General features: G+C 52.7%; 1 protein-coding gene across 2 annotated transcripts; it reads right to left on the bottom strand.

Moving 5' to 3' along the window:
- Positions 1–6068: 6068 nt before the first annotated feature.
- Positions 6069–18742, bottom strand: CHEK1 (checkpoint kinase 1). Of its 2 annotated transcripts, XM_078870199.1 has the most exons (14): positions 18578–18659; positions 18369–18469; positions 17164–17233; positions 16387–16616; positions 15885–15949; positions 15038–15107; positions 14667–14858; positions 13931–14035; positions 13433–13531; positions 13088–13172; positions 11950–12130; positions 10601–10732; positions 7689–7790; positions 6069–6823 (listed from the first exon to the last, which is right to left on the bottom strand). In XM_078870199.1, the coding sequence occupies exons 3-14, from the start codon at positions 17226–17228 to the stop codon at positions 6692–6694; spliced, it is 1458 nt and encodes a 485-aa protein (XP_078726325.1). In that variant the 5' UTR covers positions 17229–17233; positions 18369–18469; positions 18578–18659; the 3' UTR covers positions 6069–6691. The 2 variants fall into 2 exon arrangements, with proteins under 2 accessions (XP_078726325.1, XP_078726326.1); XM_078870200.1 differs by lacking the exon at positions 18369–18469 and having other exon boundaries at positions 18578–18742.
- Positions 18743–19376: the final 634 nt, after the last annotated feature.

Genomic DNA, 19376 nt, shown 5'->3' with positions numbered 1-19376 from the left:
GTCTCAACTCCGCCCACAGTATCTCAACTCCGCCCACAGTGTCTCAACTCCGCCCACAGTGTCTCAGCTCCACCCACAGTGTCTCAACTCCGCCCACAGTGTCTCAACTCCACCCACAGTGTCTCAACTCCACCCACAGTGTCTCAGCTCCACCCACAGTGTCTCAGCTCCACCCACAGTGTCTCAACTCCGCCCACAGTCTCAGCTCCACCCACAGTGTCTCAACTCCGCCCACAATGTCTGAACTCCGCCCACAATGTCTCAACTCCGCCCACAGTGTCTCAACTCCGCCCAGTGTCTCAGCTCCACCCACAATGTCTCAACTCCACCCACAGTGTCTCAGCTCCACCCACAGTGTCTCAACTCCGCCCACAGTGTCTCAACTCCACCCACAGTGTCTCAACTCCACCCACAGTGTCTCAGCTCCACCCACAGTGTCTCAGCTCCACCCACAGTGTCTCAACTCCGCCCACAGTCTCAGCTCCACCCACAGTGTCGCAACTCCGCCCACAATGTCTCAGCTCCGCCCACAGTCTCAGCTCCACCCACAGTGTCTCAACTCCACCCACAGCGTCTCAACTCCGCCCAGTGTCTCAACTCCGCCCACAGTGTCTCAACTCCGCCCACAGTGTCTCAACTCCGCCCACAGTGTCTCAGCTCCACCCACAGTGTCTCAACTCCGCCCACAGTGTCTCAACTCCGCCCACAGTGTCTCAACTCCGCCCACAGTGTCTTAACTCCGCCCACAATGTCTCAACTCCGCCCACAATGTCTCAACTCCGCCCACAGTGTCTCAACTCCGCCCACAGTGTCTCAACTCCGCCCAGTGTCTCAACTCCGCCCACAGTGTCTAAACTCCGCCCACAATGTCTCAACTCCGCCCACAATGTCTGAACTCCGCCCACAGTGTCTGAACTCCGCCCACAGTGTCTCAACTCCGCCCACAGTGTCTCAACTCCGCCCACAGTGTCTCAACTCCGCCCACAGTGTCTCAACTCCGCCCACAGTGTCTCAACTCTGCCCACAATGTCTCAACTCCGCCCACAATGTCTCAACTCCGCCCACAATGTCTCAACTCCGCCCACAGTGTCTCAACTCCGCCCACAATGTCTGAACTCCGCCCACAATGTCTCAACTCCGCCCACAGTGTCTCAACTCCGCCCACAATGTCTCAACTCCGCCCACAATGTCTCAACTCCGCCCACAATGTCTGAACTCCGCCCACAATGTCTCAACTCCGCCCACAATGTCTCAACTCCGTCCACATTGTCTCAACTCCGCCCAGTGTCTCAACTCCGCCCACAATGTCTCAACTCCGCACACAGTGTCTCAACTCCGCCCAGTGTCTCAACTCCGCCCACAGTGTCTCAGCCCCACCCAGAGTGTCTCACATAAGCATTGTACTATATCAGGTGAGGTGTGTACCATCAGCACTATGGAAACAAAGGCGGCCAGCCGGTAGCGCGCTGCGCTATGAACCCGGCGACCCAGGTTCGATTCCCGCTCACGGCCAACCACAGTGGCGATTATTTGAACCGGTCCTGGGCCTCCCCTAGGTCGACTGAACCTCACGAGTACCTGGTGCGATGTGTAAACATCGCCACTAGGGAGACAAAGGCGACCGGACGTGGTGTTGGCCACCCACCCCTCGTGTGCTGTGGCCGCCTTCATAGGTGCTCGCTAACAGCACTTGCCCCAGCAGTCTGTTAAGGCTATACGGGGGATCTTTGTCTTTGTGTATATATCTATCCCTCTACCTCTATCTGTATCTTTGTCCACTATATGTCTCTATGATGCCCGCGTGTCTCTGTAGAGATCTCGGTATGTGTCCCTGGGTATCTTTGTGTCTGCGTGCTGATGAAGCAGCTGGTCCCGCGCTCTGTCAGCTGCTCGACTCGATCCTTCAGGGGCCGCCACGCACGCTCAGCCCGTCACGGCGCCACTTTCACCGCGCCTGACCCTGACCCGAGCCCCCCCACTCAACTCGTGGCCCAGGCACATCAGTGGGAAGCTGCATTCAAGCGTGACCCGGGTCTCCCCTAAGTCGACCCAGCCTAAAACTAGCACCCAGTGGCAGTGTGGACATCACTGCAGAGACACTGCGGCCTGATTTAGACACGACTCTTTCATGGCTGAGGTGGCCGGGTCGCTCAGAGGTCACGGTGCTGAGCTAGCATCGGTGAGGCCACTTGCCTGTGATGTATACCAATTGTTTTTGTATCTATAGAAAACTAATCGAATGATTCGTTTACTAATCGAATGATTAGTTGGTTATGCAAATGGAATCAGAATCGCCGAGGCCAAGCTGGCAGGCTGCCACGCGGTGAGGCGACGCCAACTCTGCGGCTCCCCACGATTTTCGTTGTGTTCAGCCAAGTGTCGCCACCAATGACTGCACGCAAAAATACACATTACACTCACTCCTGCACTTTGTTCGCTAAATTCCAGCTCCGATAATTAAAAATAGCGGAATGACTGTCGCGCAGCAAACATTCATCACGGTGGCGGAGCGGGTGGGAAAGTGCTGCCCGCTATTTGTGTGTGGAGCAGAGCGTCACTTGCAGAAGGGATCTGAGAGGTCGCTTCTGTGATATCAACTTCCGCGGGCCGTTCTTGAACCAAAGCGTTGCCACTCGCTCTGCGAGATTTCCCACTGGATTCGCGCTAATTCGATTAAACGGAACACCCGACGCAGCCCGTTTGTATTGTACCAGAGCGCGCGCTGCGTGGGGGGCAGCCCTCTTCGCGTGTTGCTGTTTCCCATGCGCAGGGAGGGCTCCGCGACTGTTCGTTGCTCTTTCACGGCACCGGGATGTTTTGGCAGCTCGCCTGTTGCTGGAACGTCAACAATTTTGCCGTAAATAAAATGTCCACTTCTCTTCATTTGTACTCGTGCCGAGCTGGCCATTATGAAACAGCGGTGAACTGTCGTTGTTGTAAACTCTCGTGTTTATCTTGGCTGCCCAGTGGAGTCTGTCGCCTACCGCCAAGTCACCCACCTCGAGCGCGCCCCGCCGCGTTGCATCTCGGGAGCTCAGCTGGGGTTGAGCCTCGTATTTGGACGACGGGAGACTGCGAGGGTTATGCCACGTGGTGTTGTAGCCTGAGGCTGAGGTGGCCAGTACATTTCAGCACAGCAGGCCACGGATTGATTCAGTGTGGATTGAATCTATCTGTGCAGAGCCTTGGGTGTCAACCCTCGTATGCTTTGGGGTGTTCGCCGGATTCTCCAGTTTGATCACCGGCGGCTTGCCTGGTTTACAATCCACGTCTCAGCCGCCTCCTGTGAAGCTGGATCCGGTTACGAGTTCTTGCTGGAAAAAAACCCATCATATTAAATTTAGTTCTGCGATTAATTCGGCTCCGTTCCGGCTGAGAGAATGAAAACTAGCCTTTTGACTGCCACGCTCCCGAACATTAACTCAATGGCCAGGCGGGTGGGAAAGTGCTGCCCCCTTCTGTGCACGTGTGAAGAATCTCAGAGGTAACTCTGTGATATCCACTTCCGGGGGCCGTTCTCTAACACGAAGAGCCGTACTGCTCTGCGAGTTCCGAATGGATTCTTCAGAGTGAAATTGGGGTATATTTACGTAACGGGGAGGGTAAGAGAATGACGGAGCATTGTGATGATGAATGTAGCGCCTCTATTGACTGGAGGGGGTCACACGAACCAATTAAGCCCATGCCAATCTCCATGGCGACATCAACAGAGGGGCGCAGTTGGATGCCATTAATTCTCACGCAATTGCGGCGACGCCAAATCGCATCAGTGAGGCGGAGAGGGCTTAGGGTGTCACGTGGTCACGAGGCGAGTGGCTCAGGGGCAGCTGCCAGCAAGGATTATAGCTAATAATACGGTCAACTTGCAAATCAAACCACAGAACCGGCCATTCACCCATTGGATTAATCAGCAACGCCACACATTCATCCAGAGCCTCCGTTAAGCAACAGCCGACAGTGTTAACTGTAAGTGTATGTTTGTATGTTGAACTCCTTTCGCACCACCGTACGTAGCCAATCGTGCGAATTGGAGGTGCGGGGGAATGACAACTAAACACCAAAAGCAGTTCTAAATAAATGAGTTTTCAATCACAAGTGATGTGGAGGCCGACGTCCACCCCAGCGCCCTCGCTGGGCAGGTGCGGTGCGACGTCCGCCCCTTCCCCTCCTTCCTCCACCGCGTCGATCGGCTCCCGCCGCCCCCCCCCCCGCGCTAGCGCCCTCTCTGAGGGCCATGGCTAAACTGCTGGCTCACCGCCGCACGGATTAACCCGCTTGCCTGTGTACGCCACAGCCAACGCGGCGCACAGCTGCACGACCGCGCCCACACCTGCGGGCGATTATCTCCGAGCACGTGTCGGAATTGGGGAGATCCTTTTATTCCAACAATTTTGATGTTTTCCGATTTGTGGCGCAATTGAACCGGCAATCGGTGACAAGCAATTGGATGTCCTATCTTTGCATCCAGCCCATTATCAAAATCACCCAGAAAACCACAAACACAACCACCAAGCATATTCCATAAACCCGCGGTGGCGAGATTGCCCAGGGGTAACGCCGTTCGCCGCTTGTTGCAGAGGTTCGCGGCTGAACTCCGACAGACCGTCCTCGTTATTCCTGCGCTGTGTACTCACCGTAATTATTGCACTGTCCGATTCACTCACAGCGGATGTTAAAGATCCTGTGGCGCCGTTCCAAACGAGAGGCGATTGTGTCGGCGTCACAGTCCAAACCTAAAAACTTACACCGTGAATCCCTCAGTTTGGATCACACAGAGCAGCAACCATCTCCCTCTACTGGCAGACTGATGCCCGCTCGCAGGCCAGGTTTCGAGTTACCTTGTGCCGCACAGGGACAGCTGTTACTGGGGGTGCCCTTTCAAACGTGTTGAGATGAGATGCAAGTCGCTTAGTGTGTGCAGGGCGCTCCGTGACGCCCCGACGTAACGGAGGGGGGGGGGGGCTCTAATCAAACTCAAATCGTCTTTATTAGCACACTTCGCTTCTGTTTTTGACTTTTATTAGGAAAGGTTACAAATCTACACAAAAAATTACAAAGCCGCGTAACTTGATAACGTTTTACATCGCGTAGGTTTGTGCGCGTGCTGGTGACGTGGCTCGGAAGAGTGAGAATTCCGTGAACGGGTTTTTAAAAACAAATCTACTATTCTTTGGTTCTTTCGGTAAAGTCACGTAGATAAAAAAAATAGTTAATACAATTTTTATTCTATTTACTTTTTCTATCAACGTGACTTTACCGAAAGAATAAAAAATATTAATTCCTGCAGTCAAGAAAGTTAAGTCAAAATTTAACAAATCTACTCTGGGAAAAATCTTGCAACGTTGACTCAGAGCGCCACTCCCTCCTGCGGTGGAGGGGGAGGGGAGCCAGCTCAGAACAATCAAAAACAAACGTAGACAAAGTCAAAGAGTAACATTAACAAAGTAACATTAACAATATGCACAGAAGGTGATGACATTGCAGCCACAGCATTAGTCCTTCCCAGCATCTTCAGGGGATTAATTTCAGCCTGGTTCTGCCTGGGTTGCTCGACCCGTAAACTTTTTAAGCTCCTGGCACAGCACATCGCTTTATCTCTGGTCCACTAATCACGCCCCTATTCCAGTCGGGAAAAAGATTCTGAGAAACACAAGCCCTGGGCATCACCATAGCCATCTTCAACTCTGAACAAGTATTCCTGCTCTACGGAGCACAACGCAAGCCCAATCTGGAATCCTGTCACCACGTCTGGGGCGGAGCACCCGGTTCCTACCTCACTGCGTCCTGGAGAATTACACGCAAAGAGCAATCGGTGCAACCGATGATCCAGAGCTCACAGATTAATTCCAATCACTCGCTCTCCTGCGGCGAATTGCCTCCTTGTCACTCTTCCATCGCTACTACCGTGAGTGAGGACTCGGTCTGCCAGCTGGTTTCATCTCACCCGCGCTCTGGGGGTGAACCACACTGCGGGTCACCTCACTTCTCTCTCTCTGGTTCTTCCCTCGCGCGGCTCCACTCTGAAATCCCCTCCTCCCGTCATCGTCTCTTCCCCCCCCCCCAAATACTTACAACCCGGCTTAAATCAAGAGAAGCATTCACTCTCATTTACTACACCTTCGGTTTTATCATAATTATGAATCATCAGTAGCATATAGCCATTGTTGCCTCCTGCTGCCTTGTTCAGAAATAAAAACAGGCACAATTTGTATCTCGTTTGTCGAAATTAAAATGTAACAATTTTTACTTTACCAAGTAAGGCCCATTGAGCCATATAGCTCTTTTTCAGAAGCAACCTGACCTTGAAAGTCAGGGTTGCGCCAACTCTTTTGGGCGAAAAGTCACCCAAACGAACCTAAAATATGCAGTTAATCTCGAGAGATAGGAATCTATGAAGTCATCGCGCACGTCACCGCTAAGCCATTTACCAAGTGTCACACGCAGCGGACTGCTACAGGATCCTTAATACTTGTGGAATCGTTCCTACATATGCACAATGTCCTCTTCCCAGAAAGTTGCTACATTTGTTGTTGCTTTGATAAGTCTCGTCACTCGAGAAATCCAAAACATCAACTAAAGTCGAGTGAAAAAAAATCTCCGAGTTCATAACATTGCCTTCAGGTGACGACGGGAAGGGGAGCGGAACTGGGCATCCCTGGGTGACTTCTTGATCCCAGAGGTCGACATGAGGTCATGGCGAGGTCAGGGTCGGCGAGGTTGGGGTCGGCGAGGTCGGGGTGGAGGTGGGGGTCGGCTTACTCACGATGTCGTACAGGTGACCCTTCAGCTTCAGGAAGTGCCTCTTGAACTCTAGCCCGTCACCCTGATCCCACACACACAGAGCCACACAAAGACAAAGACCTCCGGTGTAGCCTTTAACACTGTTGAGGCGAGTGCTGTTAGGGAGCCCATGTTAAGGCCAGAACGGTGCATGAGACGGTGGTGTGGCCAGCACCACGCCCGGCCGCATTTGTCTCCCCACTGTTGATGTTTGTACACCGCAACAGGTACTTAATTAAGGATGAGTCAACCTAGGGGGAGACCAGGATAGTTTATGAGATTACTCACCACTGATTTTAGCAGTGGCAGGGAATCCAACTCAGTTCACTGGGTTCATAGCACAGTGTGCTAACCACTGTTCTCCATACACGCACAGCCGGTCCACCGACTTTCAATAAAATTGAATTGACAAAGCGTACGAACACGATCACATATCTCGACCGCCTACACACTGCGTCGAGCGGGGGGCATGCATTAACGGACGACACGATGACTGACAGGCGGATGCGGAGGGAGGAAAGGATAGTGGATGACGGGGAGAGATGAAGGGTCGGGAGCGATGGTAGGCATAGTCACAGCCAAAGGGTGATAACGATGTAATTTATGTTCAAGGAAAAGCCTCTCTGAAATGGGGCATTTGGCCAACTGTTTTAAGGAGTGGTTTGCGTCCACTCGTTAACCGTAGCCGCCAAAGCAAACCCACACATTCGAGGGGACCGCGCTCAAAGCTCCGCACAGATGGGTTCAAGAACCCGCTCGCTGAGCTGACATCACATGGCTTCCTCACAGCCTAGCGGGTGGCGTGAGAGCCTCAGCAATCTCTGCGGAGAGCCTCAGCCTCGGCGCGTTGTGCAAGGCATGCGCAAAATACCCCCATGGACCCCTATTTACGACCCCGTGACCCTGACCTTTGATAGGCGGAAGTCAAGCAGGAGCCGTCCATCCATCTCCAGGAAGGTAACCTTGAATATTAGTTTGTTGTTGCGTCGGTCGAGGGTCGACAGGGTCACCTGCACGCACATGGGGACACACGATCACCACGCGCGATCCGATTACACACACACACACAATTACAAGCGGCACAAAGACAACGATCCCTCCGCCTTCCTCTCCCCACCCTCACTGCCTACACAGGCTCTTGGGGAAAGTGCTGTTAGCGAGCGCCCATCAAGGTAGTGTCAGAATTCAGAAGAATGGGGCCCGATCGCGAATCCAGCAGAAGCATCGGCGGCACTTGTGGAAGGATTCGTTTCAAATAAACTGCAGGTGTTGCACCACACCCCACCACCTTTGTCTCCCCCGTCCTACTGTTTGCACATCGTACCGGGGTACTTATTTAAGGAAAGTTGACTTCGGAAAGGCCCAGTACCGATTCAGATAATCTCCACTCATGTTAACAGTGGTCAGGAATCAAACTCGGGTGGTCAGGTTGGTAGTGCAGCGCGTTAACCAACGCACTAATCACTCCCCCATACAATTATACACACATGCACGCACCAGCAGATATACACACTGATAAAAAAAAATAGAGGAATGCACGCACAGACAAACGCATGCAACATCCAGTGCCCCATAATAATTATACGTTTAATAATTAATACAATTGGTATTCGTTCCATTCTTATAGTGAAAGGCTCTACAGAGTAGGGAGTGCAAGGAAATGTGTCAACATTGGACCGAGATGTCGCCAGCACCCACGGTCTACTCTTCATGACCGTTGTCACAGGGTCATCATCGTCCACCGCACAACGAGCGGCGAGTGCCCTGCCGCTGGGCCGCGCATCGCCACCGTGGCAGCGCGCTCGGGGAGGGCTCTGGGAGCAAAGCCAGCCGCTGCATTAGAGCAGGGTAGAGTGACTCGCCTAATGAATGTTTAAACCTTGGGGCGATTGAGTGGGACCCGGGTGCCCGGTTACTGCGTGGGACGGAGGGAGGGAAACGGAGGCTGTGGGGCAGCTGAGCCTCCTTCATGCCTCTCAAGGCCAAGGGCAGTGGGGCGACTGGGTGACTCAGAGATCAGCAAGCTCAGCCGGCGCCGCAGAAACCCTGGATTCCTGTCCAGGTTTCAGCTGCCCGTCGTGAAGCGAATTCCTCCAGCGTGGCGAGTTGATGGGCTCCGCCCGGGGTCGCCAATGACTTACACACAGCCATGGACTCACATAGAGACCCACAGGCATAGAGACCTGTCGACTTACATAGACTGGGTTATAAGGAAACAGAGTAGCAGGTTGATTGGTCTCTGCCAATGGATGCACACAAAAATTGGCAGCTATTAAGAATTCAAATATAAATTTGACGGTCATGCGACAAACATTACTCTCATATGGCAATACGGGTGGGAAATCGCTGCCCTCTGCGGTGTGTGTGGACCAGACGTCATATGAAGGGACCTCAGAGGTAGCTCTGTGACATCTACTTCTGCAGGCCGTTTTCCAACAGGAAGAGTTGCACTGCACTGCGAGATCCTAATGGCTTCTCCGGATGGTTTCTGTGCAATGCCTGCGTCTATGGTCCCTTCTTTTACCAACCCACACTCCAACAACAATTAGAAATAATGTAGCATATTTGATGTTCGTAGCATTCTGATAGCGCAAGGCTATCACGAAGGCAGGCGCTGCTGTGTGTCACAGTCTGCAGGAATTTCAAAGCGAGGGGTGATATTATTTATTATTCCGCTTATTTACCCCGGAAAGCCTCACCGATTCTCATGACTCTTTCTTGGATGGGTCTTGCCAAATTTTAACAGTAGAGGGTGCGATGATTGCCATGTGTCATCCCAATTGAGTAATTTGCGATATAATTTTCAAATGTGGCACCAGCAGACAGCAGCCTACTCTTTTCGAATGGCGTCATGAAATCTTTAATTTCCACTGTGAAGCAGAAGATGTATGTATGTTGAACTTCTTGTGCACCGTACGTAGCCAACCCTGCTAATTATACGGTCAACACCCACTGCAGTCATAACCAGGGCTGCCTGCCATGTTCAAACCGCAAACTTAAACAGTCTTAAGCTGTTCGTCCTTGTAAAAGCTGCTTAGCTCAGTGGCCCTCGCCAGCCAAGACAATAAAGCCCGATAGAGTCCGAGTCTCTGCTGTAACGAGCAGCGAATGCACCACCATTGGGCCATGCCACCGCGCCGACGCCATTGCGCTCCGCGTCTCTCGAGACACGGAGCGAGAAACATTTCCGCCTTTCACGAGGAGGGTGTGGGGCAGCCTTTTGATGACCTTGGACTGTTGCTCGTTCTCACGAGCGGTGCCGTGAAGCTGTGACCGAGCCCTTCATTATCAGGACGAGCGAAACGGAGCGTGACCGTGGGAGCAGAGCTCGCAAGCGAAGGCTCGCCTCGCCGCTCACGCGCTCCAGAACGTGATGACAGCGCGAGCTGCCAGCCGCTCACGAGTCTGCTACATGCGTGCTCGTCGCGTGCATGCGCTTACGTGCGTGTGAAAGCGTGACCTCTGTGGAGGTTCGTGAAGGATGCTACTGGGCAGTTGGAGGCAGTTGCCCTCCAACAACAACGGAGGGCGGAGGAGCGATGCTCACATGAGCGGAACGCCAGGCGACTAAAACACAGGAAGTTGGCAGTCGGGGGAACAGGTGGTGCATCTGCCAGTCATCTCAGTCAACCCATGGCACCTCGGTCTGTCCCATGACCCCCTACCAGCAAGCCTTCCACACTTCACGTGGCCTCAAGCTGCACCTAGCTTGCACATAAGTCACCGGCACTTAATAACGAAAGGCAGTTGTGGTTCCTGTTTGAGTGTACGCACCGCACCACACACACGCATGCACGCACACATTCACACCCGGACGCACCTGCGTGGGGCAGGTCTGGCGGTAGGAGAGCCCGTGGCCTTCGCACACCTCGCTCAGGCGTGACCGCACCTCCTCGGCCGCACCACGCACAAAGAAGCGCGTCATGCGCTTCACGAGTCTTAGCCAGGGGTTCTGTGTGGGGACAATGGACGCGTGTACACACACAAAAAAGACACACGGACAGACACGTGGTGAACATAGCGCAGTCATTTCACTAGACATGGTTGACTGATGATGTAGCACTTACCGAATCACTCTCTCACTGGCAGGAAATCGCCTCCTCATCACTCTTCTATTGCTACTACCGAGGTTACCATTCCAATGGACTTAACTCATTGATTTCGCCACGTGTGTGGAGGAGTCGGGCGACCATACATTGACCGCTTCGTCTGATCCACCACACGGTGTTCACCACCATTCCTGCAGACCACAGCAGCTCGCTCACCCACTCGGTCACCACATTGCGTGCCACAACTCTTCTCTTTCTGCTTCTTCCTTTGCATTGCTCCACTTTGGACTTTCTTCCCAACGTCTCTTCTCCCAATGCTCTTACAATAATAACCTTGCTCGATCCAAATAATGCATTAGCTGCTAACAGTTACAACTTGATAGTGCTGCTGTTGTTGGCCATTTGGTGTCTGGGGTCCATGCTCGGATTCACCAATTCATTCACATACATTGTTCTGCTTTGTGTCTCTCTAAAGTTTTGGGAAACCCTCAGATCGATGTATCCAGTTTTCTTTAACATGGGTTCCTAACGGCAACACAACCGTGCAGCCCCATTACACATAGGTGAACTGACAGAACAAATGCTCTGTAACACTTTCAACCTTCACTGGAAAGCTTGAAGAAAATAATTGACTGCATAAAATTGGGACCTCTCAAATTACTATAAGTAATGGGATCGCCAGAGGGGCCAACTGTTGAACGATGAATAGAGCACGAACTTGTAGCATTTCTCAATATGATTCGGCACAAATAGCTGTGCTGGGTGGGGCACGTGCGCACGACAGGAGAGGGCCGATTGCCGAGACCGGCATTGGAGTGGTCTCCACGAGTCCGGCGGCCAAGAGGAAGAAAAGACCTAACACGGCCGCACATGGTCGGATACTGTCAGGGCAGATCTTGGGAGGTTGCCGCATGTCAACTGTGCAGCAGCAATTGCAGGATCTGGAGGAGGGTAGTGAGGGTTGGCAGCGAGGTGTGCTCGCATCGACGGCTTTTGCCAACATCTTGATCTTGATATACAGATGGTTACACCCGACACGCAGAACCCTCAAACGTCCAATCACATAACCGAGCCCTTCTGTTCCACCTGACCCCCACTGCTTGTGTGCCTGTGACGTTACCTGCGAGGACCCCGGTGTGGACTGCAATTGGCTGCTCAGAAGCATGTGATCAGGGTGGAGCGGCTGGGAGAAGCTGAGGCCCCCAAGAAGGGCGTTTATGGAGCTGCCCGTCGGCTGGGAGGGGGACGGATGGGTGAGGCGCGGCTCGGGCTGAGAAACGGAGTAGCGCACCCGCTCGTCGCTGCCGGGAGAGGGGAGACACGGTGAAGCGCGTGGCGTTAGTAGTCGGTGGCAAATTGTAAAAGTGCAGCACTGTAATTGCATCCCATCCCCCTTCCTCTTTATTAACAGGTTTAGTTATGCTATTAACTTGCATATATTGTTTATAATCGACATGTCCCTCTGTGTAATTCCACAGAGGGACATATCGATTTTATTTCACCAGCTTAGAACACACTGAGTTGACACTGAGTTGACACAAGGGGGCAATGTGTACACTCACGGCAGGATAACAATTCGAGTTATATGGGTCTGTGTAATTATGAAGGTCTAAATCTAAGGGCCAGTATATAAATGTACAGGTTTCCATATGAGTCTACGAGTCTCTGCATAAGTCTCAAGTGACCAGGGCTAAGCCCTGGTTTAATCACGGCTAGCAAACCCTGTACTCTTCCAGGGCCACATCCGTGGTGAATCCGGTGCGGGATGAGTGAATCACCCCCCCCCCCACCACGGTAGCTGGAGTCATTCGTCTGAGTGAATCATCGATCGTCTGGCGGCGTTAAGGGAGGTCAGGGAGGCGAGGCGCAGGGCAGTCCCACTAGCACTAGATATTGACCGCATTAATATTCATAACATTATGGGCATATTCGAAACTTCTGCTCCTATAGCATTAACAGGCTGTAGGGGAAAGTGCTGCTAGTGAACACCTAGTAATGCCGGCATGGCACTCAAGGGAGTGATGTAGCCAGCAACATGCCTGGTGCCTTCGTCTCCCCAGTGCTGATGTTAACACACAGCACCAGGTACTCATTTAAGGCCGAGTCGACCTAAGGAAGGCTCAGCACTGGTTCATATATTTGTCACCATGTTGTCTGTCAGTGGGAATTGAACTAAGGTCACCGGGTTAGCAGAACAGTATGATAACCACTACACTACTGCTCCCCACTCATACACACACACACGTTCTCACACTCACCTGGCGAGCGATCCTGGAGAGAGGTCAATCCCAGAGCAGATTCGCTTGGAGCCGAGTCCAGACTCCCCCGATTCCCTCCGCACACCTGCAACGGCACCGCGTCAAACCAAAATCTACTATCTCGTACCACGTCACGACACCTCCACCGTATCGCACATGGTAATGCACGTAAAACAAGGTGTCACACCACACCGATCCGTCAAGTGCCAAACCGCCACCCCGCTGCTGCTTTTTAACAGCTCAGCGATGCCTGAGGAAATATCCTTCCAGTGAGAGGCACTGTGGAGCCATGGCATTTCTCTGACACCCTGAATTTATACCGTACAAACACGCACATACACTCACCACCTCGCTTGAGGGTGTGGTTAAACCAGGAGTTTTGGCGGATTTCCGGGATTGTTGCGCGCTTCTCTGCGTCCGGTTCCAGGACCTTCCTGAGCAGAGCTGTGCACACGCACAGGCATATACACATAGGTACACACACACATATACATGCAAAGACAAAGATCCCCCATATAACCTTAACAGACTGTTGGGGCAAGTGCTGTTAACGAGTACCTATGAAGGCTGGAACAGCACACGAGGGGGTGGGTGGCCAGCACCACGCCCGGCCGCCGTTGTCTCCCCAGTGGCAATGATTTTACACACCACACCAGGTACTCACTTGAGGCTGAGTCGACCTAGAAAAGGCCCAGGACCTGTTAAAATAATCGTCACCAGTGTTGGCCGTTAGCGAGAATCGAACTCGGGTTGCCGGGTTCGTAGCACAGCGTGCCAACTTCTATACTACTGCTCCTCAGGTGCGCGCACACACACACACGTGTACAGACCGCCATGGCATACCCAAGGGCAGGGAGTCAATCTTCCTCCAGGGAGTCACGTGCAGCCTCCGCTGCCTCCAGTCCACAAACTCCATGCACGACATCGCTGGCTGATCCCACGGGAGCTCTGACGGGCAAAACACACCGCGCCAGCGAGCGACAGAGCGAGCAATCAATGAGACCCCATCACCCCAATACTCAATCCCTCTGCCCATTTCCAGCGCCGTCCCGGATCAATTTCATGATCATGCTCACCGTCTTCGACATCCTTCGTGGACTGGGCCCTGTCTACATCTCCCCTCTCACTCTACGATTGATAACAATCACGAGTCCTATTTATAACGTGCTCACAATTTGTGCAGCGAGTCACCAACACAAGCCAGGAGCGCATACACGCTCTCACAGACCCAGTCTCACGAGACCCTTGGTCTCCAACAAACTCACATAGACCCACAGATTCTTAGAGACCTATAGATTCTCAGAGATCCAGATTCTCAGACCTATAGACACTCAGACACATAAACTTCCTGTCGACTTACTCATCTCTGTGAAGTAGGGCCATTGCTCGAAACGTCACTTATTATACGTATTTTTAAGGCAGTATTGACAAAATTGTTGCGTTTTTTGTTACTTATGCACCACTGCCAATGCAGTATTAGCAAATCAAATAGGTGAATTCCATAGACTTGCAGAGAACCGCTAACAGGTGAGCGAGCGGTGAATCCGGTGCGGCGGTAGTGGTACGAGTTGACACTCACCGCCAGCCAGCATGGCGGTGAGCACCACGCCGCACGCCCACACGTCGACCGGCGCCGCGCGGAATGTCGGGTCGGGCTGCAGAAGCTCGGGGGCCACGTATGGCAGCGTGCCGCACGTGCGGCTCAGTCGCCGCTCCCGCCCGTTGTGCCGGAACACCGTGGCCAGCCCAAAGTCCGAGATCTTCAGCTTGTCTGCGTTAGGGGGATGGGGTCATGGTGTTGTCTGTAGATAAGTGTTGTCCGAGGTCACGGTGGTGGCGTCTGTGTGGGACACTCCTCGAGTTTTCGTGGCGTCATTGCTCGTGGTATGGGGTGTGGTGTGGCGGTGTATGGGTCATGGTGTGGTCACTGTGTGCACTGTCACGCCGCACCATTTTCATCAAGGAGCAGATTCTCTGGTTTGATGTCGCGATGAGTGATGCCCAGGCTGTGTAAGTATTCCTGCATGTTCACACACACACACACAGAAGACAAAGATCCCCCGTATAGCCTTAACAGACTAGCCTGAATAGAGCACCTATTAAGGTCAACACGACACACGAGTGGGTGGGTGGCCAGTATCATGCCCGGCAGCCTTTGTTTCCCTAGTGCTGATGTTTACACACACGCACCAGTTACTCATATGAGGTGGAGTCAATATAGGGGAGGCTCAGGAGCAGTTTAGATCATCTTCAACAATGTTGGTCATGAGAGGGAATCGAACTCGGATCACCGGGTTTGTAGCGCAGCACGCCAACCGTTGCGCTACCGCTCACCACACATAAAAACAATCCTGTAGCCTTAACATACTGTTGGGGCAAGTGCTGTTAGCGAGCACCTATGAAGGCCAGCATGGCACACGACGGGGTGGGTGGCCAGCACCACGTCCGGCCGCCTTTGTCTCCCCAGTGCCAATGTTTATGTATCTCACCAGGTACTCATTAGAGGCCGAGTCGACCTAGGGGAGGCCCCAGGACTAGTTCAGATAATCGTTACTGATGTTGGCCGTGAGCTGGAGTCGAACTTGGGTGCTGGGTTTGTAGTGCAGCGCACTAACCGCTGCACTACCACTCCCCACACTTAAACACGCACAAACATATGCGCGCATAAAGACAAGTGGCGGTAAATTCTCGCAGTAATGGTAAATGGTGGGTGTACTGTTGGGTGTGCGTTTGATGGTGCCCCGGTTTATGTGTGCGTTGGTGAGTGTTGTGCCGCACTGGGCATGAATTGACGCACCACGCCGGCTAGCAGCTGCCGGAAAAATTTCTGAGCGTCGAACTCCGGCATGCCGACGTCCGGTTCTGTGAATAGAGACGAGGAAACACGACCGTATGTAAGGACCCAGCAAAGACAGCAGGGAGCGCATCCACGTGGAAGCATCTGGTAGAGGAAAGGAGGGTAGGAAGTGGAAGGCAGCTGTGAGGCAGAGCGGGGAAGCACGCGACCATACGGTGAACGTCTCCACGAAGACACTTCTAGAGCTGGGCAATGGTGGTGGTGACAGCGGTTTGGCGGTGATGGTGGAGGTAATGTTGGTGTTGGTGCCGGTGGGTACAGTAACAGTGGTGGTAATACTGATGGTGATGATGGTGGTGGTAACGTTTGTGTTGGCGGTATTGCCGACGGCGGTTGTTGGTCATTGAGAGTAACAATCACGGTTGGTCGCAGCGATATTACCCCTCCGCTAACATCAGCATCATCGGCACCGCATCGGCCGCACCCCCCCCCCACCTCTCACCGATGCGATCAAAGAGCTCCCCGCCGCTGCAGTACTCGAGGAAAATGTAGTGGATGTCGGCGTCCCGCCGCGTGCCGAAGAAGCGCACCACGTTGCTGTGGGTCAGCATGCTGTTGATGCAGATCTCTTTGCGCACCGTCTCGGGCCCCGCGGTCGCCGCCACGCGCCGGACGTCGATGATCTTCACCGCCACCGCCTCCTTTGTGGCGCGATTCACGGCCAGGCGCACCCTGTGTATGCACGTGCAAATACGTAATGGACGCACGCGCATGTACACGAGCGTGGGTTCAACAACAGCGGCAGCAGCAAAGACAACGGCCCGGTACAGTATTATGGATAACTAGTAAAGCATAAGCGCAGAAACAAACACAACAATGATGAATATAAAGATGATGATGGTCATGATGATGATGGTTATGGTTCATGCCAATGGTGATGATTGTGATGATGATGGTGATGATCATGTTGATGATTGTGATTACGGTGACAATAATGGAGATGATGGTGATTACAGCGTTAGTGATGATGGTGATAATGTCAATGGTGACGATGATGTTGAGGATTATAATGGTGATTAAGGTGTTAGTGATGGTGTTGACGATGGCAATATGTTCACGATTGTGATGACGGTGACAACCATGATGGTGTTAGTGATGATATTGATGGTGGTGACATTGATGGTGGTTATGGTGATTATTCTGACGATGTTCACTATACTCATGAAGCTGATGATGGTGATGTTGATGATGGTAAATGATGTTGATAGTGATAACGTACTCTCCATAAGCTCCTTCCCCGAGTGTCTGCACCAGGTCCCATCCCTCCACAAATGCTATCGCCATGCCTCCTACACCAACATTACACACAGACACGATCACCAAAATTACACACAGACACCATCACCAACATAACACCATCACGTTAAGGCAACGGGAAGTGTCAAATGCCCGCTGGCAGGTCACAGGGCAGACCCAGGTGCCATGGGTTGACTGAGATGACTGGCTGATGCACCACCTGTGCCCCCTTCTGTGCCAACTTGTTGTGCTTTAGCCACCCGGTGCTCCGCTCGTTGTTGTGAGCATCGCTCCTCTCCCCTCCGTTGTTGCTGGAGGGCGACTGCCTCCAACTGCCCAGTAGCGTCCTTCACGAGCCGCCTCCACAGAGGCCCATCTTGACACCGCTGGTACCAGTCATCGGCAAGTCCACTCAGCTCCACGTCCTCCTGTACCACATCACTCCATCTCTTCTCTAGCCCGTGCCGCGCCCATCTAGCCCCCTCGATCCGGCCGAACAAAAGCTGTTCAGGCATGCGGTGGCTGGGCATGTGGGCTACATGACCCAGCCAACGCAGCCTTGCCTGCCGAAGGAGCTCACCGATGGGACTTTGTCCAGATCTTTCAAGGATTTGTGAGCTCCTCACACAATCCAGACTGCTGGTTAAACTCAGGATGGATCGTAGGCAGGCCAGCCTAAATGTTTCCAACCGGCGAAGATGTTCCATTAGGGGGGTCCACGTTTCGCAAGTATAGAGAAGAGAGGGAATGACTGTGGCCGAGAAGACCTGAAGCTTCGTGTGGAGCGACAGACCAGGTAGCTTCCACACAGCGTTACGCAGCGGATGAAAATATATTGCCGCTCGACTGATTCGGAGTGAGACCTCTGCTGTTAAACTTGGGCCGGTCATGAGTACACTGCCCAAGGATAATGGTAAACTCTCCACTCTCTCTCCACTACTGTCCCATCACGAAACACCATTACCAACATAACATACAAATACCATCACACGCACACACACACCAAAACTAGCATCACTCTGAAAATAAGATTAAAACAGACACACCCACTAACACCAAAATACACAAACACACGTAAAACCACCAAACACAAACAATGATGCCAACACAACAAACCCCACAATAAACAAATAGCGCAAACACCAACAATAAACACAGAGGCAGAGAGACACGAGCAGCAACCCAAACCTGAGCAGACTCGCCGACTCGATGCTCCTTCGGACTCCAGCCAGAGCCGAGATGTCTCTCCACGGAGACGCCGCGAGCTGTCGCGAAGACGCGAGACGGCGCTGTGTGATGGGAGACAGCGAGTGGGGGGGCACGACAGCAGCAGCTGAGACGCAGCATGGACCGAGTATGGGAGACGCGTGGACCAAAGCCGAGTCTCACTCCCGTACCCGTGGTGTTGTCACAGCAGCGGTGCAGACGGAGACTCGCGCTTTGTCCACGACCAGTGAAGAGACGGAGCCCGTTCCCGCTCGCTCGCCGCTCCCTCCCGGCCCCCCTCAGCCCCCCTCGGCCGTCTCCGCTGCCCGCTGCCCGCTCCGCGTCTCCGTCCCTCAGCTGCCCGCTCCGCGTTTCCCGCGTAAATTTCAGTCCTTAACGGTTGCGTCACGTGCCTCTTCTCGTGACGTCAGTTGTATGCAAATCTTTATCGGGATGACGTAATCTTAACGCTTTGAGTTGTGAAGTGGTGCCGTGACATCATTCCTAAATGTATGACGTCACTATTCAATCCCCCATTGATGGGTCTTCGTGAAATGGCGATATATCACGATATCCCTCACGATATGACACGATATCTCTCACGATATGACACGATATCTCTCACGATATGACACGATATCTCTCACGATATGACACGATATCTCTCACAATATGACACGATATCTCTCACGATATGACACGATATCTCTCACGATATGACACGATATCTCTCACGATATCACACGATATCTCTCACGATATAACACGATATCTCTCACGATATGACACGATATCTTTCACGATATGACACGATATCTCTCACGATATGACACGATATCTCTCACGATATCACACGATATCTCTCACGATATAACACGATATCTCTCACGATATGACACGATATCTTTCACGATATGACACGATATCTCTCACGATATGACACGATATCTCTCACGATATGACACGATATCTCTCACGATATGACACGAT

This window comes from Lampetra fluviatilis, chromosome 29 (genome assembly GCF_964198595.1).
Source record: "Lampetra fluviatilis chromosome 29, kcLamFluv1.1, whole genome shotgun sequence".
In the NCBI taxonomy this organism is placed as follows: domain Eukaryota; kingdom Metazoa; phylum Chordata; class Hyperoartia; order Petromyzontiformes; family Petromyzontidae; genus Lampetra; species Lampetra fluviatilis.
Note: the sequence above shows the minus strand (reverse complement) of the source record. Positions and strands in the feature narration are given on the sequence as shown.

Excerpts from the sequence above, each read along its gene's own strand:
- CHEK1 (XM_078870200.1), bottom strand. The coding sequence starts at position 17,228 with ATGGCGATAGCATTTGTGGAGGGATGGGACCTGGTGCAGACACTCGGG. Across the intron at positions 13,173-13,432 it reads CCACACCCTCAAGCGAGGTG|GTGTGCGGAGGGAATCGGGG; the intron begins GTGAGTGTATGT and ends GTGCCGTTGCAG. Across the intron at positions 7,791-10,600 it reads GCCAGACCTGCCCCACGCAG|GTGACCCTGTCGACCCTCGA; the intron begins GTGCGTCCGGGT and ends ATGTGCGTGCAG.